Source organism: Echeneis naucrates, chromosome 7, assembly GCF_900963305.1.
Source record: "Echeneis naucrates chromosome 7, fEcheNa1.1, whole genome shotgun sequence".
Taxonomy (NCBI): Eukaryota; Metazoa; Chordata; class Actinopteri; order Carangiformes; family Echeneidae; genus Echeneis; species Echeneis naucrates.
This window is the reverse complement of record NC_042517.1, coordinates 12823985-12843092: the sequence shown is the minus strand read 5'-3', so window position 1 is coordinate 12843092 and position 19108 is coordinate 12823985. Positions and strand designations below refer to the sequence as shown.

Genomic DNA, 19108 nt, shown 5'->3' with positions numbered 1-19108 from the left:
CGCCTCTCCTTTCAAAAGGAAGTCCTCCTCCTTGTCCTTCTCCTTTATCTTTTGTACGTTACCTTGGCTTCTCTTTCGTTTCATTGCAAATCTTTGTCTCTCCGTCCCTGTCTCCTCACATAAATTCTTCTTTCCATCCATCGCTTTGATGGAACAGTTCAATTAACCAGCACGCGTCAGAGGGGAGATTACATTCTGCAGCATGCTGTAGTGAGGGTAATCATACACTCCAGGTCTCGCCAGCTGCTCTGAGAAGAACATTGCTGCTACACCAGCAGCTCCCAGCTCCGTCAAGAGATCCGGCTGTCGCGGCCACACAAACCTCACTGCATTAAGCAGTATGATAATGTGGCCAGCAGTGGGTCTCTGGAGCATTGCTGCTATGGAGAAGACGCGCACAAACACGCACCGACACATGTACGTGCATACGCACATTCACCCCAACGCACGCTGTTGAGCAGCAGCTGTATTGTGACCGGCTGTGAGAATGTATGCAGTTCAGTATGGTTATGGATGTTGTACAGATGGTAACAAGTCATTGTCAGGCTCAGCGCCTCCCCTTCCCTCCAGTCCCCTGACTGGGTTCATCTGGGACAAGCCGCAGGCTACTGAGGCACGGAAGGAGGGAGAGAGAGAGAGAAAGCAGGTTCACTACACGACTAGCACACAGATACGTATCGTTGTGCACGTGGTCATATTGCTGAGAATCTTGTCAAACCTTTGTGGATATGAATTTGTGAGTGTGTGACATGAGAATGCACACAAATATGTTCTTAATAAACTAAAGTCCAAAGACACAGTAAACACAGGAAGCAAGCTCGTAGCCTTTAGCAGCTGCTTATGGCATTATGTTTTTCTACATCATTAACACAACTGGTGGGCGGAATATTGTCTGTTGTGTGTCAATGGGTACAACAGATGTGTAATAGGCTGCGGAGGGTGACAGGGTTAGCTGCGTGGCATACAGCCAGGTGAGGGCCTCTGTCTCATGGGCACACCTCCACGGTCTGCTGTGTGCACTGCCCCACCCTTATTTACACTTCCCTGGATGTCTCCAGCCGCATAAATATTGCTCTCACGCTCCATATCCTGTTGGTACCTGAATGTTTTGGGTTTTTTTTTCCACCCTCGCTTTCGATTCTTCCTTCTCTTTCTCCACTCAGAGGTGCATAGTTTAAGATTACCCAGCTCTGTCAATGCAAAAACAGACTCAGTGGAGCTGCAGGGGATAAGACTGGTAGACTAGAAAATTGTTGTAGTCTGTTCTGCTGTGCAGTTCTCCACACAGCTTCATCCCTCACATCAGTGAAAAGTGTAGCAGCACACAGCAGTCATGGGCTGAACTGAACACGAAGCTACTCAGCTATTAGCTGGGGGAGGGGAACATGTAGAAAAGACTAATATTCATGTTTAAGTAGCAAAGCAAGGCGTGAGCAGAGGCGATGCAAAGCAAAGAATTTGGCTGAAAAATGACTGTCTGGTCCCAGAAAAACGCTTGATGCAACACGAATTGCAAAGCAACTGATCTTTGCATCACATATTTTTCACATGCTGCAGCGTGCTGTGAAGAAAGCATTTTTGCTACAATCGAAGGCAATGGATATAAAACGCAGTTCAATTCCCTTCAAATAAATTTTCCAATATTCCTCAATTATTACTGTGTTTACTTTTCCATTAACACAAAACCAAACTTCAAGCATTTAAGACAATAAAAAGTAAAAGTCAGCGTCATGCCACCGCTGTAATGATGGCCATTAAAGTCTTTAATAAGGTGGTAAAAGGACGCACGGCCTGGCTGTGTATTCACCCTTTTGCATGCGATTCACTGAATGTTTAATCAGAAACAGAAACAAATAATTTGTCAGTTTTATCTAAAAGTGTTCTGCATCAACAGGTTATCCCAGACACCTGGAATCAATACTTTTGTCTTTCACTGCGTTACTTTGAACTGTTTTATAAATTTAAAGACTAATTATTAAAATGAGTATTTCATTTTTTTAATTGTCTAATTATCATTTCTCACTAGTTATTTTTGAAAGTATTTTTAAGCGGCTGTAATTAAATAGTTTTCCCCACTGGCTTGAAGCTAGAAGACATTTTTTAAAATAAGATATTTAGATAAGTATTTGTTAAAGGGATTTACATGAACCAGACTTTCACCTTTTACAGCCAATGAAAGATGAAGCGATTCAACATGCGAGCCCATAAGACACCTTCACCGAATAGTCTAATTTGTCTCCAGCTTGCTCCCACTCTCTTTCTGTTCAATGGCAAACTGTCCAGCTCACCACAGGAAGGGCTTCTTACCTCCACAGTGATGCTCCTTTCCTCTGGCAGCTCCTCGTGTCCTTTCCCTCCTTCTCGTCCTTATCTAGTTGTGTCTTTTTCTTCTTCTTCTCTGTGAAATTGATTGTGCCCCTCTCCTCTCTGCTGATGCTGCAGTGATAGAAAAACACACCCTCCTTTCGGACGCTCTCTCTCCACCCTCCCTGACTCTCATTGGCTGCCTGTTAGAGGTGACATCACCCTTCTACTCTGCCTCCCTCCGTCCTCCTTGGTTTCCTCCCTCACTCGCTCTCCCTTCACCTCCATCTCTGTGGATTCTGGCCATTCCTTTATTGTACCCAGACACTCCCCTCTTCTGCCACCCCCCCATCCCTCCACCCCAACCTCCTCCTCCTGTCCTCTATCTATTTCCACTGTCCTCTTCTTCTTCCCTGTATACAGTCTGGATTGGAGGTCCAGCTGCTCTTATATTCAGCAGAGCGCTGCCAAGCATATTAATACATACTGTTCATTTACATAGAGCCCATACTCCACGGCCCCTCAGCATTCCCTCTATTGTCTTCTCCTGCACCAATTCAAAGAGAAATACACATACATAAAGCAAAAATAAGAGCCAAATAAAGTTTTGTGTCAATGCTGTAGAAGGGTAAACTTTCACGAACTCCTTTCATTTATTCTGCCACATAGACATCGACTGGGCTTTAATTCATTACAGTGTAATCAAAGGACCGACTGGGATGGATGTTACATAACATTGGTGAATAAAAGCGTGTCAGGAATTACTGCCGTCTCTTATCTGAGTCTTGGGGGGGCGAGGGGTTTTCAGAGATGTTCTGATTGCAGGATAATAAAAGTCTTGGTTGATCAAGGAGTAGTTCTGCGGGCTTTATTAATGTAATGTGACAACACAACTGTTAAATATTATTGGTCGATTTTGATCCCACATGATGGCAGAAATCCTTCTTTAAAAAAAAAAAAAAAAAAAAAAAAAAAAAAAAAAATGACAGGATGCATGTGTCACTCAGTGTCCTCTTTGCCCTTCAGCTTGTCCAAAACTCATAAAAACAAAACTGATCTTCCTATACATCTCTGCATAAATCACACCAGTTTATCGTTTCAAACTTCTCAGTCCCTCATTCCCTAAACCCTTTAAAACACCCAACTCTACACATCCAAGTAAAATCCATCTGCTGCATTCAAACTGTGGAATAGTTAACCCCTTGTCTAGTATTAAACTCATATGTTTAATTTAACTCAGAGCAAGTAAAAGAAACACACAAAATTTACAGTTTACACAAAAGTTATTGTGACTACACATCTGCTCTTATTCTCTGGGTCTGTGCACAATTTCAGCCGTGCAAGCAAAAAGGCTGTATTTGCCTTTTTTGGGGGAGGCTATGGAGCAGCCATTTCACAGTTTTGGCCCAGAATGAGATGTCTTGAACAACAGTCGATGTACGTCCCTGAATTCCTACAGGCATAGATACGTTACGTTCGTGGTCTCCAGGGGATGAGGCTTAAAATCTACATGAAATATATCAACACCTATTTGACTGATCCTCATAAAATCTGGCATAAGATGTACTATGATCTTTAAATTCTTTAAATTTTCCTCCAGAACTGTCATCGATAATTTTGTTTATGATGAAATGTGTGCATTTTTTTCTCAAATTGATTATTTTAATTACTAACTTTTAATAATCAGTTTTTTAAATTTTCTAATTTGAAGAGCACTGAGCACAATAATGTTTTCCAGTGTGTGCTTTATAGATAAGTAAAGAGGGTCAATGATAACCCTTCACAAAAGTGCACAGATGCTTAATACAAATAATTGACCGAAATCAGGAACAAACACAGGCAGACTTTCACGTTTTCCACACTTGTTCCAAAACACAAAAGCGCAGAGAACCGCCCCGGTATTAGGGCAGAACCATGTCAAGTCAGAGAAGCCCGTTCCCAGTGAGCTGCTGTAGTTTCTCTTTGTGCCAGCATTTCCATCTGCCGCTGCTGCCCAAGGAGTTGCCAAGCATGCAGACAAAAGCTGCCACAGGAGCAGACAGCATGGGAGAGAGATTGATGACGGCGGTTTAGATAGGTGAGAATCTCTGCCATCATCCTCAGAAAGGCTGGGGTGTCTGGAGAACGGATGAGAGTTCAAGGTCAAAACTGTGGCTGGTTGGACGCCAGGAGGGAAGATGGTGATGACAGTGTTAAATTCATCTGGAATCAGTTTGTGTTTTCCACTGAAGTGGACTCATTAATCTTGCAATCTTGCTACAAAGGGATTTTTGTTTTGTTGTTTGTTTGTTTTTGCTGAGAGAAAAAAATCCATCTTGCTTCATCAACAGCTGGACATGATTTGATTTTAAGAGTCAGACAAATTCTCAATCTGACCGTTTGAGTCGGCTCTTCTGTTCAGGCCAAACTATTAAAACAGAAACCAATGTTTGGGAGGTAAGACGAGGAGATGATGTAGGGAAAAGAGTGTTCAGCTTGAAGGAAGTTTCCATCAGACTGATCAATAGAGATAATGTCTCTCCTGACTTTTACACCTCCTCATAGCCAGAGCTTTGTGTCAAAGAAAGCCTAGCAGGGGGGTCGATGCACCTCCCTCACCTCTGCATTATAAACTTGTGTGTGAGGAGAGTTTACCTGAGCTGCCACTCCTTCATACATACTGTCTGGCCCTTCACTCAAAACCACTTGCCCTTGCAAAAGCTCTCAGCTCATTTTCTTTTCCTCTGCACTTGACTGTAAGTGAGTCAGCTGGCAGACGGCTGGCGGGAGAAATAGAATGATATATGAGGAGAAAGACAGGAACGTAGGCCGAAAGAGAGAGAGAGAGAGAGAGAGAGGGGGAGAGGCAGAAAGAGAGAGAGGGAAAGTCTATGAATGACCAAGTCAATTCTAGAAAAACAGATGCAGTCAGCAAAAAGAGAGAGAGAGAGAGAGAGAGAGAGAGAGAGAGAGAGAGAGAGAGAGAGAGAGAGAGAGAGAGAGAGAGAGAGAGAGAGAGAATTCCATCAGCTTAAAAACAAGGAGATGGAGCCAATATAGTAAATGGCTGCAGTATGGGTGTGGAAGTTCAGAGGGAGGGGCACAGGCATGCAGGCATATACAGCAAGCACAGGAGGGTAAACCACAAAGAGAGGAAAGGTACTGTGTCAGAGGGAGCTATGGTGGCCTCAAATGCATGAAACATGGTGTCAAAGCGTTGTCATATCTGTAGAAGCCCATGAGATGTGTGGAAAGAGAAAGTGAACAAAAAGCGATAGAGTCCTTGAAAACCAGGTTGCGAGGGAGGGGGGGCAGTCTTATAAAGAGGAAAACCAGCAGACGGCAGATCTCCTCTACATCATCAGCAGCACGGAAGGAATAATAGCAGCCACAATAGAGATCTTACAGACTCCAATAGGTTTAATCCCAGTGATTGATCTGCAGGCATGTGCAAGGGAAAACAAAAGCAGAGCAAAGAAAGAAAAGCGGAGGCATGTGTACTGTGTGGAAGGGGAAAACAAGCGGATAAGCAAGTCATAAGCAGCCTGAGAGGACACAGCTGGCCAAGGAAAATAACAACCAAGTTCACAGTTTACAAGAATTTATTCTTCAGCACTAAGGGGAATGACCTAGCATTCACAGAGGGGGCTTGGTTCCAGGGAAACTGAAATTTACTGGTACTGTAAGGGTGTCATTGTCAGTATAACAGCATTTTTGCTCTTTTTTAAACTTTAAACCTTTGTTAAGAGTTACAGAATGACAAAACAGGACAATGAAATAGATAAATATCAGCAATAATCTGCTGCTTTTCAAAACCAGTTTGACTATTTGGTCATTTTGTGAAATAATTTCAAAGCTTAAGGGAGGAAGAAATATTTGTTAGATTTATTGTTGCTTCTTCTACTCGGGGGATTTTTGACATTTAATCAATTTTTATTTGTCGCCGCTATCTGCTTCTGCATTCTTAAATAAAGTATATAATCTATATTTAAAGCTACCTTGTATTGTCTACAACAGAGTAAAGGCTTTGCATCAATACTTCCCTCAATACTTTCCACGCTGTAAAACATAGTGTGCTGGCCACATTGTTCGGAGATCTGCCAGGGAGTAAAATTATAATTGCAGCCTAAATTATTTTGCTTGACATTGTTTGTTGGGCCAGTGGATGTATGGATGAACCCGTTTTATAATCACTTGTTGCAGCACTAGTCCAGACTCGGATGACACAGGATTAAAAGAAAGTATGTGACAGTAAGAATGTGTTGAGGAGCCACAGAGTGATAGACCCAAAAAAAAAAAAAAAAAAAAAAAAAAGAGCAGTGAGCAAACAGTATGTGGTGGGGAAAAAGAAAGACAGCGCTGATCTGACAAAATTACAGGGAGAAAAAAAGGTGACAGGCAACAGAGCCAAAGATAGAACAGCAGTGAGAAGCAGGCGGTCTCTAACAGAGGCTGCGGGGGCCGCTCTCTGTGCAGCTCCCACGTCGCTGATTTGGCCGGAGATTCATTGATCCGGTTTAAGTCATTGGGTGGCCAGAAGGTCAGCAGGCCATCTCTGACCTGGCGTTAATCACTCACTAATTGAAGGGAAATGACTCCCATTCAGTTTCCTGCCTTGCTTAGAGTGGCCCGGCTTCCAGATATGACCAGCCCTTCACTCACCAGAGCACCAGATCTCATTATGCATGTTAACTGCATGTAAATAGCTGTGAGTCAGCCTCAGATAAATGTGCTGTGGCACGCCAAAGATTAGAGCACCATCCAAGATTTGTTGTTGTTTTCATTAGAGAATCAAAATAAGGGCACAGTCAGGCAGATGGGAAATGGCAATTCGCAGCTTATGTATATTAAAAAGTATCATCATTGATATTCAAATCAAGGATTTGCATAGAAGTTGGCATTGCGCAAGCACTGTCGGTATTTAAGCGAAGGAATGTCACCATGTGCACCAGTTTACTGGCTTCAAAGGCTCGTTTCCTCAACAAATAGTCCTGACCCCTCACTGCCCTTTATCTTTTATCATAATGCACAATGTAGAAATTAAAGAATCCTTCATCCATCATGATTCACTTTTTTTATGTGGTTTCATGTCACCAAAAGGAGATGGCTTTACTTGAAGATAAATGAACTATACATTTCAAGTGGTGCAGTTGAATACTTCTGCAGTTTCAGTCTCTGTCCGGCTTCATACTGTTATGGCTCCAAATGATAGCCTTCATGATCTGTATGCTAGGGCTGGATAAAATGCCACAAAGTGCCCACTGCTGTGCCACCGAGGGGAGGTGAGGAAGAAGCTTGGAGGGGAGGAGGGCGGGGTGGTAAATAGATAGTGACTGCTCAGAGGTAACACAGATTTTGACCTTTACAGTAGACAGATTGTCACTTCTGCTTTAGGTCTGGACACTGTGGAATCTGTGTTTGCGTCTGTGACCAAAGGGCAGCCCGTGTGCGCCCACCTGAGCCCAACTTTTTCCACGGCTGACCTCTTCCTAAAGGACAGATATACAAGTATAACCACTAAGAAAGACAATTTGCCACAGCATGATGATCATCACCCTTTTGAGAATAAGCAGGCAGCGATTTCTGTTGCCCTCTTCCCTGATCCTTGTCCTCACAGGCAGGGCAGAGATAGCAGCCTAATCAGGAGGTGATGACAAACCCGACAGTTTCACAGCACAACATTACACCCTTCCTAACTTGTCACACTGCTGTCAAAAGTGAGGTTTGCTCCTGTCCACCTTGATATGTCAAGTTTTTCCTCTATCTATATGTCGGGAGCACAGGATTCAAGAACATTTCGAAAGTAGAAGAAAAAAAAAAAGTGCGAAAAAGGCACAAAATCATGACAACACAGCAGCTCTCATTTGCACATTTCCACCGGGATACTTTATATTTGGAGCTTCTATCATGAATAAACCACATTGAATTGCCAACGTGGTCCTCACAGTCTGTAAATAGATGCTGCTGCGGATGAAGCCAGTGTGTACAGATAAAAATTCATCAAGCCTCACCTTATCCCTCTGAGTGACTTGGGAAATCACGACATTCTTGACTGGGAAATAATTCTGCAAAGAAAGGGGAAATTACTGCCATCAATTTTCTTCTGCATAAAAATCTCCTCAGGTAATTAGAGACATTAAGCCAATTACTCTAATGAACTGATCTTGTCCCTTTGCACTCTATAGCTCTGTATTAAAGAAAGTCTGGGCATTTTGCTCAGTGAGCGCTGTAATATTGTGATTCATTCCAAAGACACCGAGGACAGTGAGTAAAATATATTGCTGTGAAAGCTTTCTGGCTCATGCACAAAGTAGTCATTATTAATGAAAACCATCAGCCCTGATTTCCCCCTCAGCTCCACTATCGTTGATGAGGTGGATCGCTATCGTCAGTGCACTTTGTTTACTCCCCACCAGTTTTTATTTTTAATGTAGCAGGCAAATGTTTTGTCTAATTTATGGTGCCTTTTAACCAATTTGCCTGGGCCACTTTGCACAGTAGTTTGGAAAAGAAAACTGAGGTGGAGCAGTCTTAACAAACTGAATTTGTCACACTGTTACCCACACACAGATGAAAGGCATCTGTGCCCTGAAATACACCAATAATTTACATTTTTCTTGCAATAGCAGAAACATGAAATGAAAAAATGCTGGAAACCTGCATACACAGATGTATGACTGGGAACATCCTGTTCACCCTGCGCAGTCTAATGATCCCCCCCAGTGGAGGGGCCATCCCAGTGCATTATAACAGCTCATTTGGCAGGACAACAGATTTCTCCATTTCATCTTGACAGCTACAAGAAAGATATTTTGGCAAAGTTGCTGCATACTTTCAGAACAAGAAAATCTAATATATAATATTCCCTGCAAGGGAACTGGCACAAAAGGGAACCCAAATATTTATTGCTTAATGTTTTTCCTGGAAAAGTTACTGCATTGATTCATATTTTTACCCCTTAATTGCAAGTCAAGTCCTCCACATAGCAACAGATGCTTACAGAATATGTAAATCAAGCATAGCCAGTAGAAAATTGCATTTGTACTTCACACACAAAGACAGGGTGGCGGCAAAATCCTGGCTGGTCAATGTGCTGTAAAACTCACATGGGGGCTGAAATCCCTGCATGACAGCACTGTAATTTCATTTATCACGCCTCAACAAATTGGACATGGACGTTCCCCATTCTGCAACTGGTGTGCAGGTTTTACAGAGAGGCTGGGGTGTTGTGAGTGGGGGAGGGTAAGGAACACCAGCAGGAGCGGTTTCCAGTGTTGTCGTGGGCCCTCATGTGGAACAAATAGAGCATGCAATAGCAAGAGCAGGTGTGTGTGTGTGTGTTTATATATGTTAAAAAAAAAGGGGGGGGGGCGGGCAAAGGACTGTGAAAGAATTAAGGACTTAGGGGGGCAAAGTGCTGACATGAAAGAGCTTTAGTGGAGGCGTGAGGAAAGCCAGACCACTGTAGCACCATCAAATAAAGAGGAGCACTCACAAGGCAGAACAGGGGCTGGTTGGGCTGCATGTAAGGAGAGGAGGCGGCCTTGGAAGAGTGGTCAATGGGAGTCTTGAAGACAGTAAGACGTCTGCTCTGGTAGCGTTAGCAGCTTTAACCACAGATGAGAACAGCCTGGACTGTGACTGCCTTGTGCAGCCATAGCAGTGTCACGTGACACGGAGGAATATGGCCGCCGGGGCACGTGATGCTCCTGTAAGGATGTAGTGGCTAATTTTATTACAGAGAGCAGAAGACTCGATAGTCAGAGAATATCTTCTTAAAAAGAAGATATTCTTATTGTCCTAGTTGACTTTGAAGGCTGTAATGACACTGAGCGCTCCTTATGCTGCCAATTCAATTATGGTTATTATGGTTATTATTTTAGTATTTATCAAATTGTTATTACATAATATACATATAACATTTAAAGTGAGCTACACTACACAGGCGTACCATAATTACATGTGAATTTTGAGAACCAAAACAATTATTCAGGACATTTTAGTTTGTCATAGCAGGCAAAACATGCACTACATGTCCTATGAATGAGTTGGTGAGTCGATTGCAACACAACACCAGAATCTTTGCTTCCAGCTCATTTAAGTGGAAGGCGTCGTTTTATCTTCCTGCTCTAAAATGCCAAACTGTCATCTGAGAAAGTCTGCTTTTATCTAGCGACTTGTATAAGCATAAAAGCAGATAATGGTGACAAAATTCTGTCAAGAATCTTTGTGCCCCCTACGAGAGGAAAGAAAAAAAAAAAAAAAAAAAACAAGCCTGTGCAGTCCGTCAGCTGCAGCTCAGTTCAGTTTCAGCACTGGAGACAAAAAAATAAAAATAAAAACAATCAGCAAAGACGACACTGTAGGATGTGACATAAAGAAGGTTACATAGAAATGCAGAGACTAGAAGGCAGACTGTGTCAGTGTCAACATGCAAAATGACAGCACAGCTGCAATGAGCTCCCACTTTGCTCGTAATTCATCAGTTTATCTCAGGGACTAAAGGTAGTGCAACAGAAACGCACCCTTGGATTGCGTCAGTCCTCCCACATTTTACTGGGCTTAATTCATATTGCCATAAAGGGCAGCTTGTCTGATTTGCTGCTGAGATTGTTGAGTGTAAAGTGTGGGCCAAATCAATGACAGGCAACCTGACAAAATATTTTCTTGAAATGGCCAATAATTAAGTAATGTTTTAGTGTGGTTACACACAGAATTTAAATGAATTTACTGCAGGTAACGGTAAAACACTATTAAAAGAGACAATCAACGCAATTTTATGCATTTATTCATGTAGTTATTCCACTCTGATTCAAAGGCTCAAGGCTGGGTCAGCAATTTAATAGCCAAAAATACTCTAGAGTTTGCGGTTAATTCTTTTATCTCCTTCAGGTTTTCTCTTCATTTTTGTACCATCCTTCCTTAAAAATGCCAAAAAACTTTGAAAAGTGCATTTTTGTATATATATCTCCAAAACTTCTCAAGTTGTCCATTTACCCCCCATAAAAATGTTCCCCGTTGTCAAGGATCGTGAGGTCACAAATTTGCAACAAGAAACCACCAACATTTTTTCCCCAAAGGTTTTATAACCATCCTGTTCAAACATTCTCTTTTTCTTTTTACACAGCCAGAGAACAAAAAAGATTAAACATAATAAACTCCCAAACCTTTTGTACAGAGAAATCAAACTTAATGAAGAAAACGTCTTATATTAGTCCATGTTTTATCCTCTGAATTTGCTCTTGCATTTGCCATTTAATTGGGAAAGGTGACACAATTGTGTCAATATGAGGCTCTCTGTGTTGTATGCAATGTCAAATCAGTCTGTTTCACTTGCTGGTTTTATCTGTTTTATATGGAATAGAAACCAGTAAGTCTAGGCTATTCAACAAGTAATCCAGAAATGTCTATGTGTGTGTGTGTATATATATGTGTGTGTGCGTGCGCATTCAAAGGTTTTATCAGAGTAAATGTGTCAGGTGTAGGCAAATCTAATTCAACTGTGTATGCATGTCTGAGTTTGTTAAGAGTCTCATTGTTTAAGCCAGTCCGAATCCCTCTGAGCATTCCTGAATGGCCAACAGCAGCATATGTCTCAGCTTCTCATAACTCTCATAGGCTGGGAGGTCCAGCTGGTTAAAGCTGGAGAAAGAGAAAGAACATTCGAGTTAAAATTTCACTTTTGTTCCTTTTACGATTGCTTGAATTATTCCTCATTATCATCTTCCTTGCAAAATTGTCAGGTGTGTACCAGGTATGAGCAGATGGCAGGCGGTCAGTGGAGCGATCATCACGGTGGATTTGGAACTTCTGAATTCCGTTCATGCCCTCCAGAGCAGCAAAGCCCTGCAGAGGAACCTTGGAGGTGCCAGTGACAAACTGTAGGAACTTGGCCCGATCAGCCTGGTCAAAGGACCGTAAGGCCCTCCAAAACCACTGAATCTAAAGGAAGGAAGGGGACTTCATGTGACAAAACAGCTAATGTACACAATTTAAATTTAAAGTTAAAGTCTGTCTGATGCTTATTTGAGGTGAAGAAATCAAGAAAAAGCCATTGTGAGACATTTCTTCTAAGCATTCACAAGTCACTCACATGTAGAATACATTTCCATAATAATGTTACATGTGTTAACTCGTGCATACCTGGATGGAACTGGACTGGTATTTGTGATACTCAGTGTTGGCCTTTAAGTCATCTATATCAATTGTGGGCAGTCCAGAGATGAGCAGCTCCAGCTCCTGTTCAGTGAAGATGGAGATCAGCCTCTTGGGGATTATCTCATAGAATCCCTCAAGGAAGGCTGCCAGCTGCTTGCGGATTGCACCTACAAAACAAACAGATGTATTCATTCGGAATCTTTCCACAACGGAGAACATCTTATATCTGGCATGCATGTAATGTGCAGCTTTTCATTTTCAATTGAACAGCGGAAATTTTAATTGTTGTAGTGAATAATGTATTTGAGTAGCAGCCGCCGGATGATGCCTGTGATATATCAGACATCAGAGATAAACACCAATGGCTCTCTGCTATGTATTGATCTGGCCAACTGTGCTGCCACCTAGCGATTTCTTCATGCATCACTGAGAACATCTAACCTGATGCACCAGATGGTTTGGGAGACAAAACCATCTGAGAAGTGACGATGGACAAGTGTTTAGAAAAGGGCAGGGACTTCTCCAGAAAGTTAGCATTAACTATTATTATTCTGAAATAATATTTTCTTGATATAATATTAATACCAGTGATAAGATACAAATTACTGTATGCTCTTTTGCAATTTAATGGAAATAAATCCACGAAACAGTTGGGCTGTAATAAGTAGCAGAAAGCTTTTGAAAAATCATACTCATGTTCCAAATTTTACTAATTTAAATAAAAGGTGTTGGCTTCAATTTTCATGCACCTCATCAGTAGAAAATCTTTTACATCTCTTATATTCAGCTTTCCCAAGTTCTCCAATGTCATCTTTTCATGCATCCAACTAACTTGAGTGTCATAACTAGAAATACTACATTGGTTAAAACATGAAGGGTCAGTCAAAAAATAATGTAATAATTAGCAATATTATATAAATGGGATGGGACTTTTCAAGGTAAGATGGCACATAGAGGGCACTCGAGAGCATCAAAGGAATAGCTTCTCCTGCTTAGTCTAAACCAATTGTTCCCAACCTTTTCCAACTCAGGGCCCACTTTTAAGTCTCAAATTTTCCCTAACCCTTAACCCTCACATGTATAATACTTGAAGGAAAAACATAACAAAATAATAAAAATATTTAAACATGTTTAATATCCTTTTAAACATAACTGAGTTTTAATATTTAAAAATATTATTCTGTATATTTTTATCCAATTACAAAAAAAAAAAAAAAAAAAAAAAAAAAAAAATCATACTTTTGGAAATGATTTGGCAGCCCAGAGGTTGGGAATCACTGGCCTAAACCAATCATTAAAATCACCCGGAGGGCAACAATGTTTGAAAGAATTAAACATTTGAGCAGCTGCCATTTAAAAGAACATTCTTTGATTAAGAGATACAAATTAACCCAATTTGCATTATTTTTCATTATAATGGTATCAATACACAAAAATACAAAAACATAAAAATAAATAAGATTAAAAAGCCTCTCACCTGTCATCTTCATTTGGCATACTAGATGCACATACTCTTTTTTGTTTTCCTCTGTTACCAGGATATTGGCTCCATTTGGCTTGAGGTCTCTCACTTCACACACACCAAATTCTTGGACCTACCAGCAAATGAGAGCTCGGTGTCACACATTTTGAGTTTCAGCTTAAAAATTTACGACAAGTAACAGATGGTATCCATTAACAGTGCTTAATTCCATATTTCAAATGACAATTTTGCAGCACTTATATTTAATGAGAACATCAAGCATTCAAGCCCTTGAGGCCCAGTCATACTTTGAGCAGGCAAGGACGTGAATCAATTTCCCCACTTGAAGCAAATTGGAACATTTAGAGAAAACCAACCTCTGTGCTGAAGGTCAGCTCATAGCCCAGTGTGGACACGTCATTCTCCAGCAAGTATACCAAGCCCTGGAAGAATGGGTAATCTTCACTCTCCATGTCTGTGTACCTGGAAATAGTACAGGAAAAAAAACAAAAAACATTTGGCATTCTTTTTTTTCTCCAATAACTGAAGAATAACAAACCAGCTCTATTGCTAGCACAGTATTTAGGATACCATGCAATGTGGAATTATTGATGTTGGAACATGCCAGTAATCTTCAGGTTACATCAGTGTGACTGTTCATAGCTCAAATACCTGACACTCTTGCCGAGAATGTGCTTGTAGAAGCTGCGGGTGAAGTAACACTCCAATAACCGATTATCATAGACTGCCTTGGCAACCACACGACCCACAAACTTGAAGTAGCTGAGGTGGTTGGGGTTGCAGTGAGATGAGGGGTTGATGGTGTAGGTGACTCGGTCACCTGGAGAAGTGCGGAACAGGGCATACATGGGGTTGAACATCTCCCGGGAGATGATCATGTACCATTCCCTCAGGAGGCCACCTGCATCCTGGCCCTCCTCACCTTCAAACACGATGTACCTGTAAATGTGGAGAGGAGTGTGTGCCTCAGGTTGAGCACTTCTGAAATGAGAGGACATTTAAGTAGCTTGAATGGAATTGCAGCCTTACAGCCTATTTTTCATGTCCTCTGGGCTCTTGCGATGCAGCTCCCTGTAGGAGTCCTCAAACACATGATCTCTCCTAACGTGAACAGCCATGTCCTCCTTCCTCAGGCCTTCATCGAGTCGCTCTAATTCCTGACGGAAGTACCTGTAAAGACGGCCAGAAAGACCATGTAATCAGTGATTTAAAAACTCAGTATGTCTAAAAGTTTAGGACAGAAGTGTAAGAAAATCCTCTTACTTTCTCTTAACGTCAAAGTCCAGAATACGTATATAGTCAACCAGTACTGCAAAAGGCCCATCAGCCAGGTGAGTGGTGGACTGGCGCAAGATCTGATTGAGTACTGTGCGGTGAGTTTCTAAAAAGGAAAAAGAATGATCCTTGGTATACACAGATATATATATGTATATATAAATATAAATATATAAAATAATTTTTTCATTCTCATTACTGAAATCTTTCAAGCTCACCAGCAAAACGGAGGAACTTTTGGGTGTCCGGTGGCAAGTTTGAGGAGATGTGCATGGAGGATGGTTCCCTGGAAAAGAACGGGTCGAGGGATGAGGGTGTGGCAGGTGTAAGGGGTGCTGGTGACAGAGGTGGAGGCTCATCTTTGATGTGCGAAAGCTGGCTCTCCCTGGTGTCTCTAACAGGAGGCTTGCTCTCTCGTTCAGTGGCATGGACTAAGAAGAAGGCCTCTACAGCAGGCTGGAGAACTGAACAAACAGGGGAACAGATTGCTTAACCTTTCTGCATTAACAGACATGTACACAATTTACACAGCATAATTCACATTAAGAGTAGAGAATGTATGCGTTTGCTTTGAAAGATAACACCAACCCAGTACAGCATGCTGGTCATGTGACTCCTCCAGCTCTTTGAGGCACTCCCCAAGCATGTCCCATAGTTCATCCAATAACAGCTGCTCACTGAGAAGAGGGAGGTCTGGAAGTCTCTCTTCACTCTCTGACTGACCATTTCCTTCTTCATCTATAAAAAGAAACATTTTCAATATACATTAAACCATTGTATCAACTATGCTTTCATAAACCATGCCTACCAGTAGATAAAGAAAATTTTTTTTTTGTTTTTTTTTTTTTAAACACAAGTGATTCCGATGCTGACAAAAGTTAGTGCTTGTCAAAGAAAATTATTACTGCTGTGTATTAGATGGAAGTAATTCCAATCATGATAAAACTCAGGATTTATAGAATCAAAATTGTGAAAAAAAACATACATTAATTTCAGAAGGCAGATGTAAGAGGAAGAAAACAGTTAATCAGCAAATATTTAAATTGTCATTGGCAGTTTGAAGAGCATGAATGCAAGTCATACCGAGAGGGGCAGGTTCTTGTTCTAGAGGAGAGGGCTGATCCACATCCATTGGTGAATCATCTCTCTGGGATGCCTGGACTTCTGACATTGACTGCACTTCGGACTACAGGAAACCACCCAGAAAGGACCAGAGAGGATGAACAGGGGAAAAAAACCCAGAAGATTTAATGTTTTAAATGTTTTTTTTTTTTTTGTTTTTTTTAAACAGTAATCCATCATGACTGATATTGCCATGCAAAATGATCACTGAGAGATGAGTGGAGCTGGGGCCGAGAAGGGAAGGAGGGCCAAAAGCAAAAAGCCAAGTCAGCCAGCAAAACACAGATTAGTGGGGCAAACCAAACTCATTGGAACAGGCAGCACATTCACATACAGATCATTTCAACAGAACATGTAAATGCAAACACTGAGGTTGAATGCAGTGGTTTACTGGCACATCTGTTCATGAGGCAGCAGGGTGCATTGTGCACATGTGTGTGTGTGTGTAAATAAATAAACAAAGCCAGTAACCAATTGCCAATAGCCAATAACTATGTTGTGATGGCCATGTTAAGTCATTGTTATGTTTCCATCTTTCAAATTGTCAGCTACAATAAGTGTGTACAGTGTATGAATATGAGTATGCCTGCTGTCAGTGCAGCCCATGCTAACCGTGGCAGCAGCAGCCGTGCCAGCAGGGGGAGCAGCACCAGTGGGAGCATGAGGAGCCGCCACTGAAGATCCGGCGGCGACGGCGGCAGAGGAAGAAGAGGTGGTGGGTGGGGGAGCCTGTTGGAGTCGGCGTGCCCGTTGACCCTCTCTCACCATCTGAATTATAGCGTCAGCTTCAGCCTCTAGTTGACGAACTGCTGCCTGGATGCTGCTGGCTGAGCCCAAACTGGTGGAGCCTGGCCATTCAGGAAGAAATGGGGTTTTAATGCTTAATAGATCATTAGATTACAATGTGCATTTCAGTAATACTGTGTATATCCAACATAACTTTACCTAATCGTCCTGTCTGTTTGGCTTTCTTGTTGGCACGCCGCGTGTCCTCACGGAGCTGGATAATGACCTGCAGCACTCGCAAGAAAAACTTCTGTGTTGACGTCTTGGAGGTTAGTGAGCTCATACAGGGAAGCTGTAGTTCACGCCCCCCCAGCGTGCGCTTCTGTGCAGCCACAATCACCACACTCTCTGATCCATCGAACCTGTGTCCCAACCAACAAAAGGCATACCAAGTAAAGGATACTGTAGTGATGTGAAAACTGCCTTCAAGGGATATTTGAATTATTTCAACAGCAAGAGAAATAGTTTGCCATTCACTATCAAAAACCCAGGGGTTGTGTCTTGACAATGAACTGCCTCTGGGTGGTTGTTGGTTGTAGCTAACTAACCTGCTAGTCATCTTGCCCTTGGGCCTGGCTGGCATGGAGGAGTCCTCAGGTGGAGCATCTGGGGAATGTGAATCAGCTTGCGTTCTTCTCTGCTGCTCCAAGTTGTATTCTCTAAGTTCAGCCAGTAATGTGCCTGAGAAGAATAAAATGTTCACATACGTGTTTAGTGAGATAATGGTATCTGCATAAACAGCCATGACAACAAGCCTCCATGTAGTTGCCCAACACTAACCGATCTGCTTGCAAAGGGTGTATCCAAGATGTCGAGCTCCACTGAGCAGTAGTCTGAGTACAGTGTCTCTGGTGGCACTGTCTCCTCTGGATAGCTGCAGCAGAATGTTAGCTGCATCTTCCAGACCCTCCTCTGAACATGAGTGAGATGTCAACACCTTACAAGGAAAGGGAAGAGAACAGTTTGAGATGTTGCAGTGTATTTTATGGGAAGAGTTAAAAAAAAAAAAAAATCTTTGGAATTTGCATACTTCCACAGAAAGTTGAAGTTGTTTCTCTGTGAGTCCAGAGGAGGCCATCTTGTTATCACACTCTGTATTGGCAGTAGAGCCCCTCTGCTTTCCTGTTTCAGAAGACCAAAACACCGTAATGTACATGACTCAACAACTACTGTTTCACAGGCAATGTTTGAGTAGATTTAATTTTGGAATAAATCAATGTTACCTATAGAGGTTATTCCAGTGGACGTGGGTATAGATATTGTTGTAGAGGAAGTCTGGGAGACTGCTAGACTTGTCCCTGAGGATGTACCCTGGACTGCAGCCCCCACAGAGGCCCCTGAGCCTACCACAGTGGGCTGTGAGGAGCCCACTGATGCCATGCCCTGTGATGTGACTGGGACTGTGGCTCCTGAGCTGGTCGCCGTATTGGGGTTGGCAGTCTGTGGGGTGGGGTGTCCAGCAGGCACCTCGGTGGCCTTGTTGTCAGGCAGGGCAATGGATATGAGAGAAAGCAGGCGCAGTAGCTTTTCTGTGAGCAAAGAGCTCCGTCTAATTACTGGGTGAGATAGCATGTTCATCAGCTGGCCTAGAGGGGATGTCTCCAGGCTGAACTGAGCCCCCTCAGCCTCTGCACTGCCCCCCAGAGGCACTGTCTTCATTGAGGCTTTGCCCTTGCGGCTGACATTCATGTTGTCCAGTTTGACCAGCAGGTCCCAAAAATCGGTGGAGATACCCAGTGACTGGGGAGTAACAGCAGATGAGCCCAAGGAGTTCTGTGTGTTGGACACATTGGAGGAGGGGTTGCTTTGAGACTGTGACCCTGACCTGGAGGCACCACCTCCGCCCCCTCCCCCAGAGGAGCCTGAACAAAGACGCGTGTCTAGGTCAGAAGATGATGTTGACAGATCTTTACAGCGCTGTTGGGTGAAGTGGCTGGGAAACACCTGCAGAAATAGGAAAACAAAAAGGATTTAAATTTTACTTTCACTGAGTTTTTTTTT

At 42.4% G+C, this 19108-nt stretch overlaps 2 protein-coding genes across 13 annotated transcripts in view; both read right to left on the bottom strand.

Moving 5' to 3' along the window:
* The window catches only part of l1cama (L1 cell adhesion molecule, paralog a), a 36497-nt gene extending 34061 nt beyond the window's left edge, over positions 1 to 2436 (bottom strand). For all 3 annotated transcript variants that reach the window (XM_029505948.1, XM_029505950.1, XM_029505951.1), the window contains exon 1: positions 2308 to 2436. The gene's annotated coding sequence lies outside the window, so the exon portion shown is untranslated. The remainder of the gene's footprint in view (positions 1 to 2307) is intronic.
* Positions 2437 to 11055: 8619 nt separating this feature from the next.
* Positions 11056 to 19108, bottom strand: part of huwe1 (HECT, UBA and WWE domain containing E3 ubiquitin protein ligase 1) — a 36694-nt gene continuing 28641 nt past the window's right edge. For 7 of the 10 annotated variants that reach the window (XM_029505589.1, XM_029505596.1, XM_029505595.1 and 4 more), the window contains 17 exons: positions 18331 to 19051; positions 18138 to 18229; positions 17888 to 18044; positions 17656 to 17788; positions 17267 to 17481; positions 16934 to 17169; positions 16283 to 16385; positions 15788 to 15937; positions 15418 to 15663; positions 15188 to 15305; positions 14954 to 15094; positions 14576 to 14863; positions 14281 to 14386; positions 13919 to 14036; positions 12427 to 12608; positions 12035 to 12225; positions 11056 to 11925 (listed from right to left, as the gene is read on the bottom strand). In XM_029505589.1, coding sequence (XP_029361449.1) covers positions 11823 to 11925; positions 12035 to 12225; positions 12427 to 12608; positions 13919 to 14036; positions 14281 to 14386; positions 14576 to 14863; positions 14954 to 15094; positions 15188 to 15305; positions 15418 to 15663; positions 15788 to 15937; positions 16283 to 16385; positions 16934 to 17169; positions 17267 to 17481; positions 17656 to 17788; positions 17888 to 18044; positions 18138 to 18229; positions 18331 to 19051 — 3300 coding nt within the window. In that variant the 3' untranslated portion in view covers positions 11056 to 11822. The remainder of the gene's footprint in view (positions 11926 to 12034; positions 12226 to 12426; positions 12609 to 13918; positions 14037 to 14280; positions 14387 to 14575; positions 14864 to 14953; positions 15095 to 15187; positions 15306 to 15417; positions 15664 to 15787; positions 15938 to 16282; positions 16386 to 16933; positions 17170 to 17266; positions 17482 to 17655; positions 17789 to 17887; positions 18045 to 18137; positions 18230 to 18330; positions 19052 to 19108) is intronic. The other 3 variants (XM_029505599.1, XM_029505597.1, XM_029505593.1) reach the window with 3 other exon arrangements.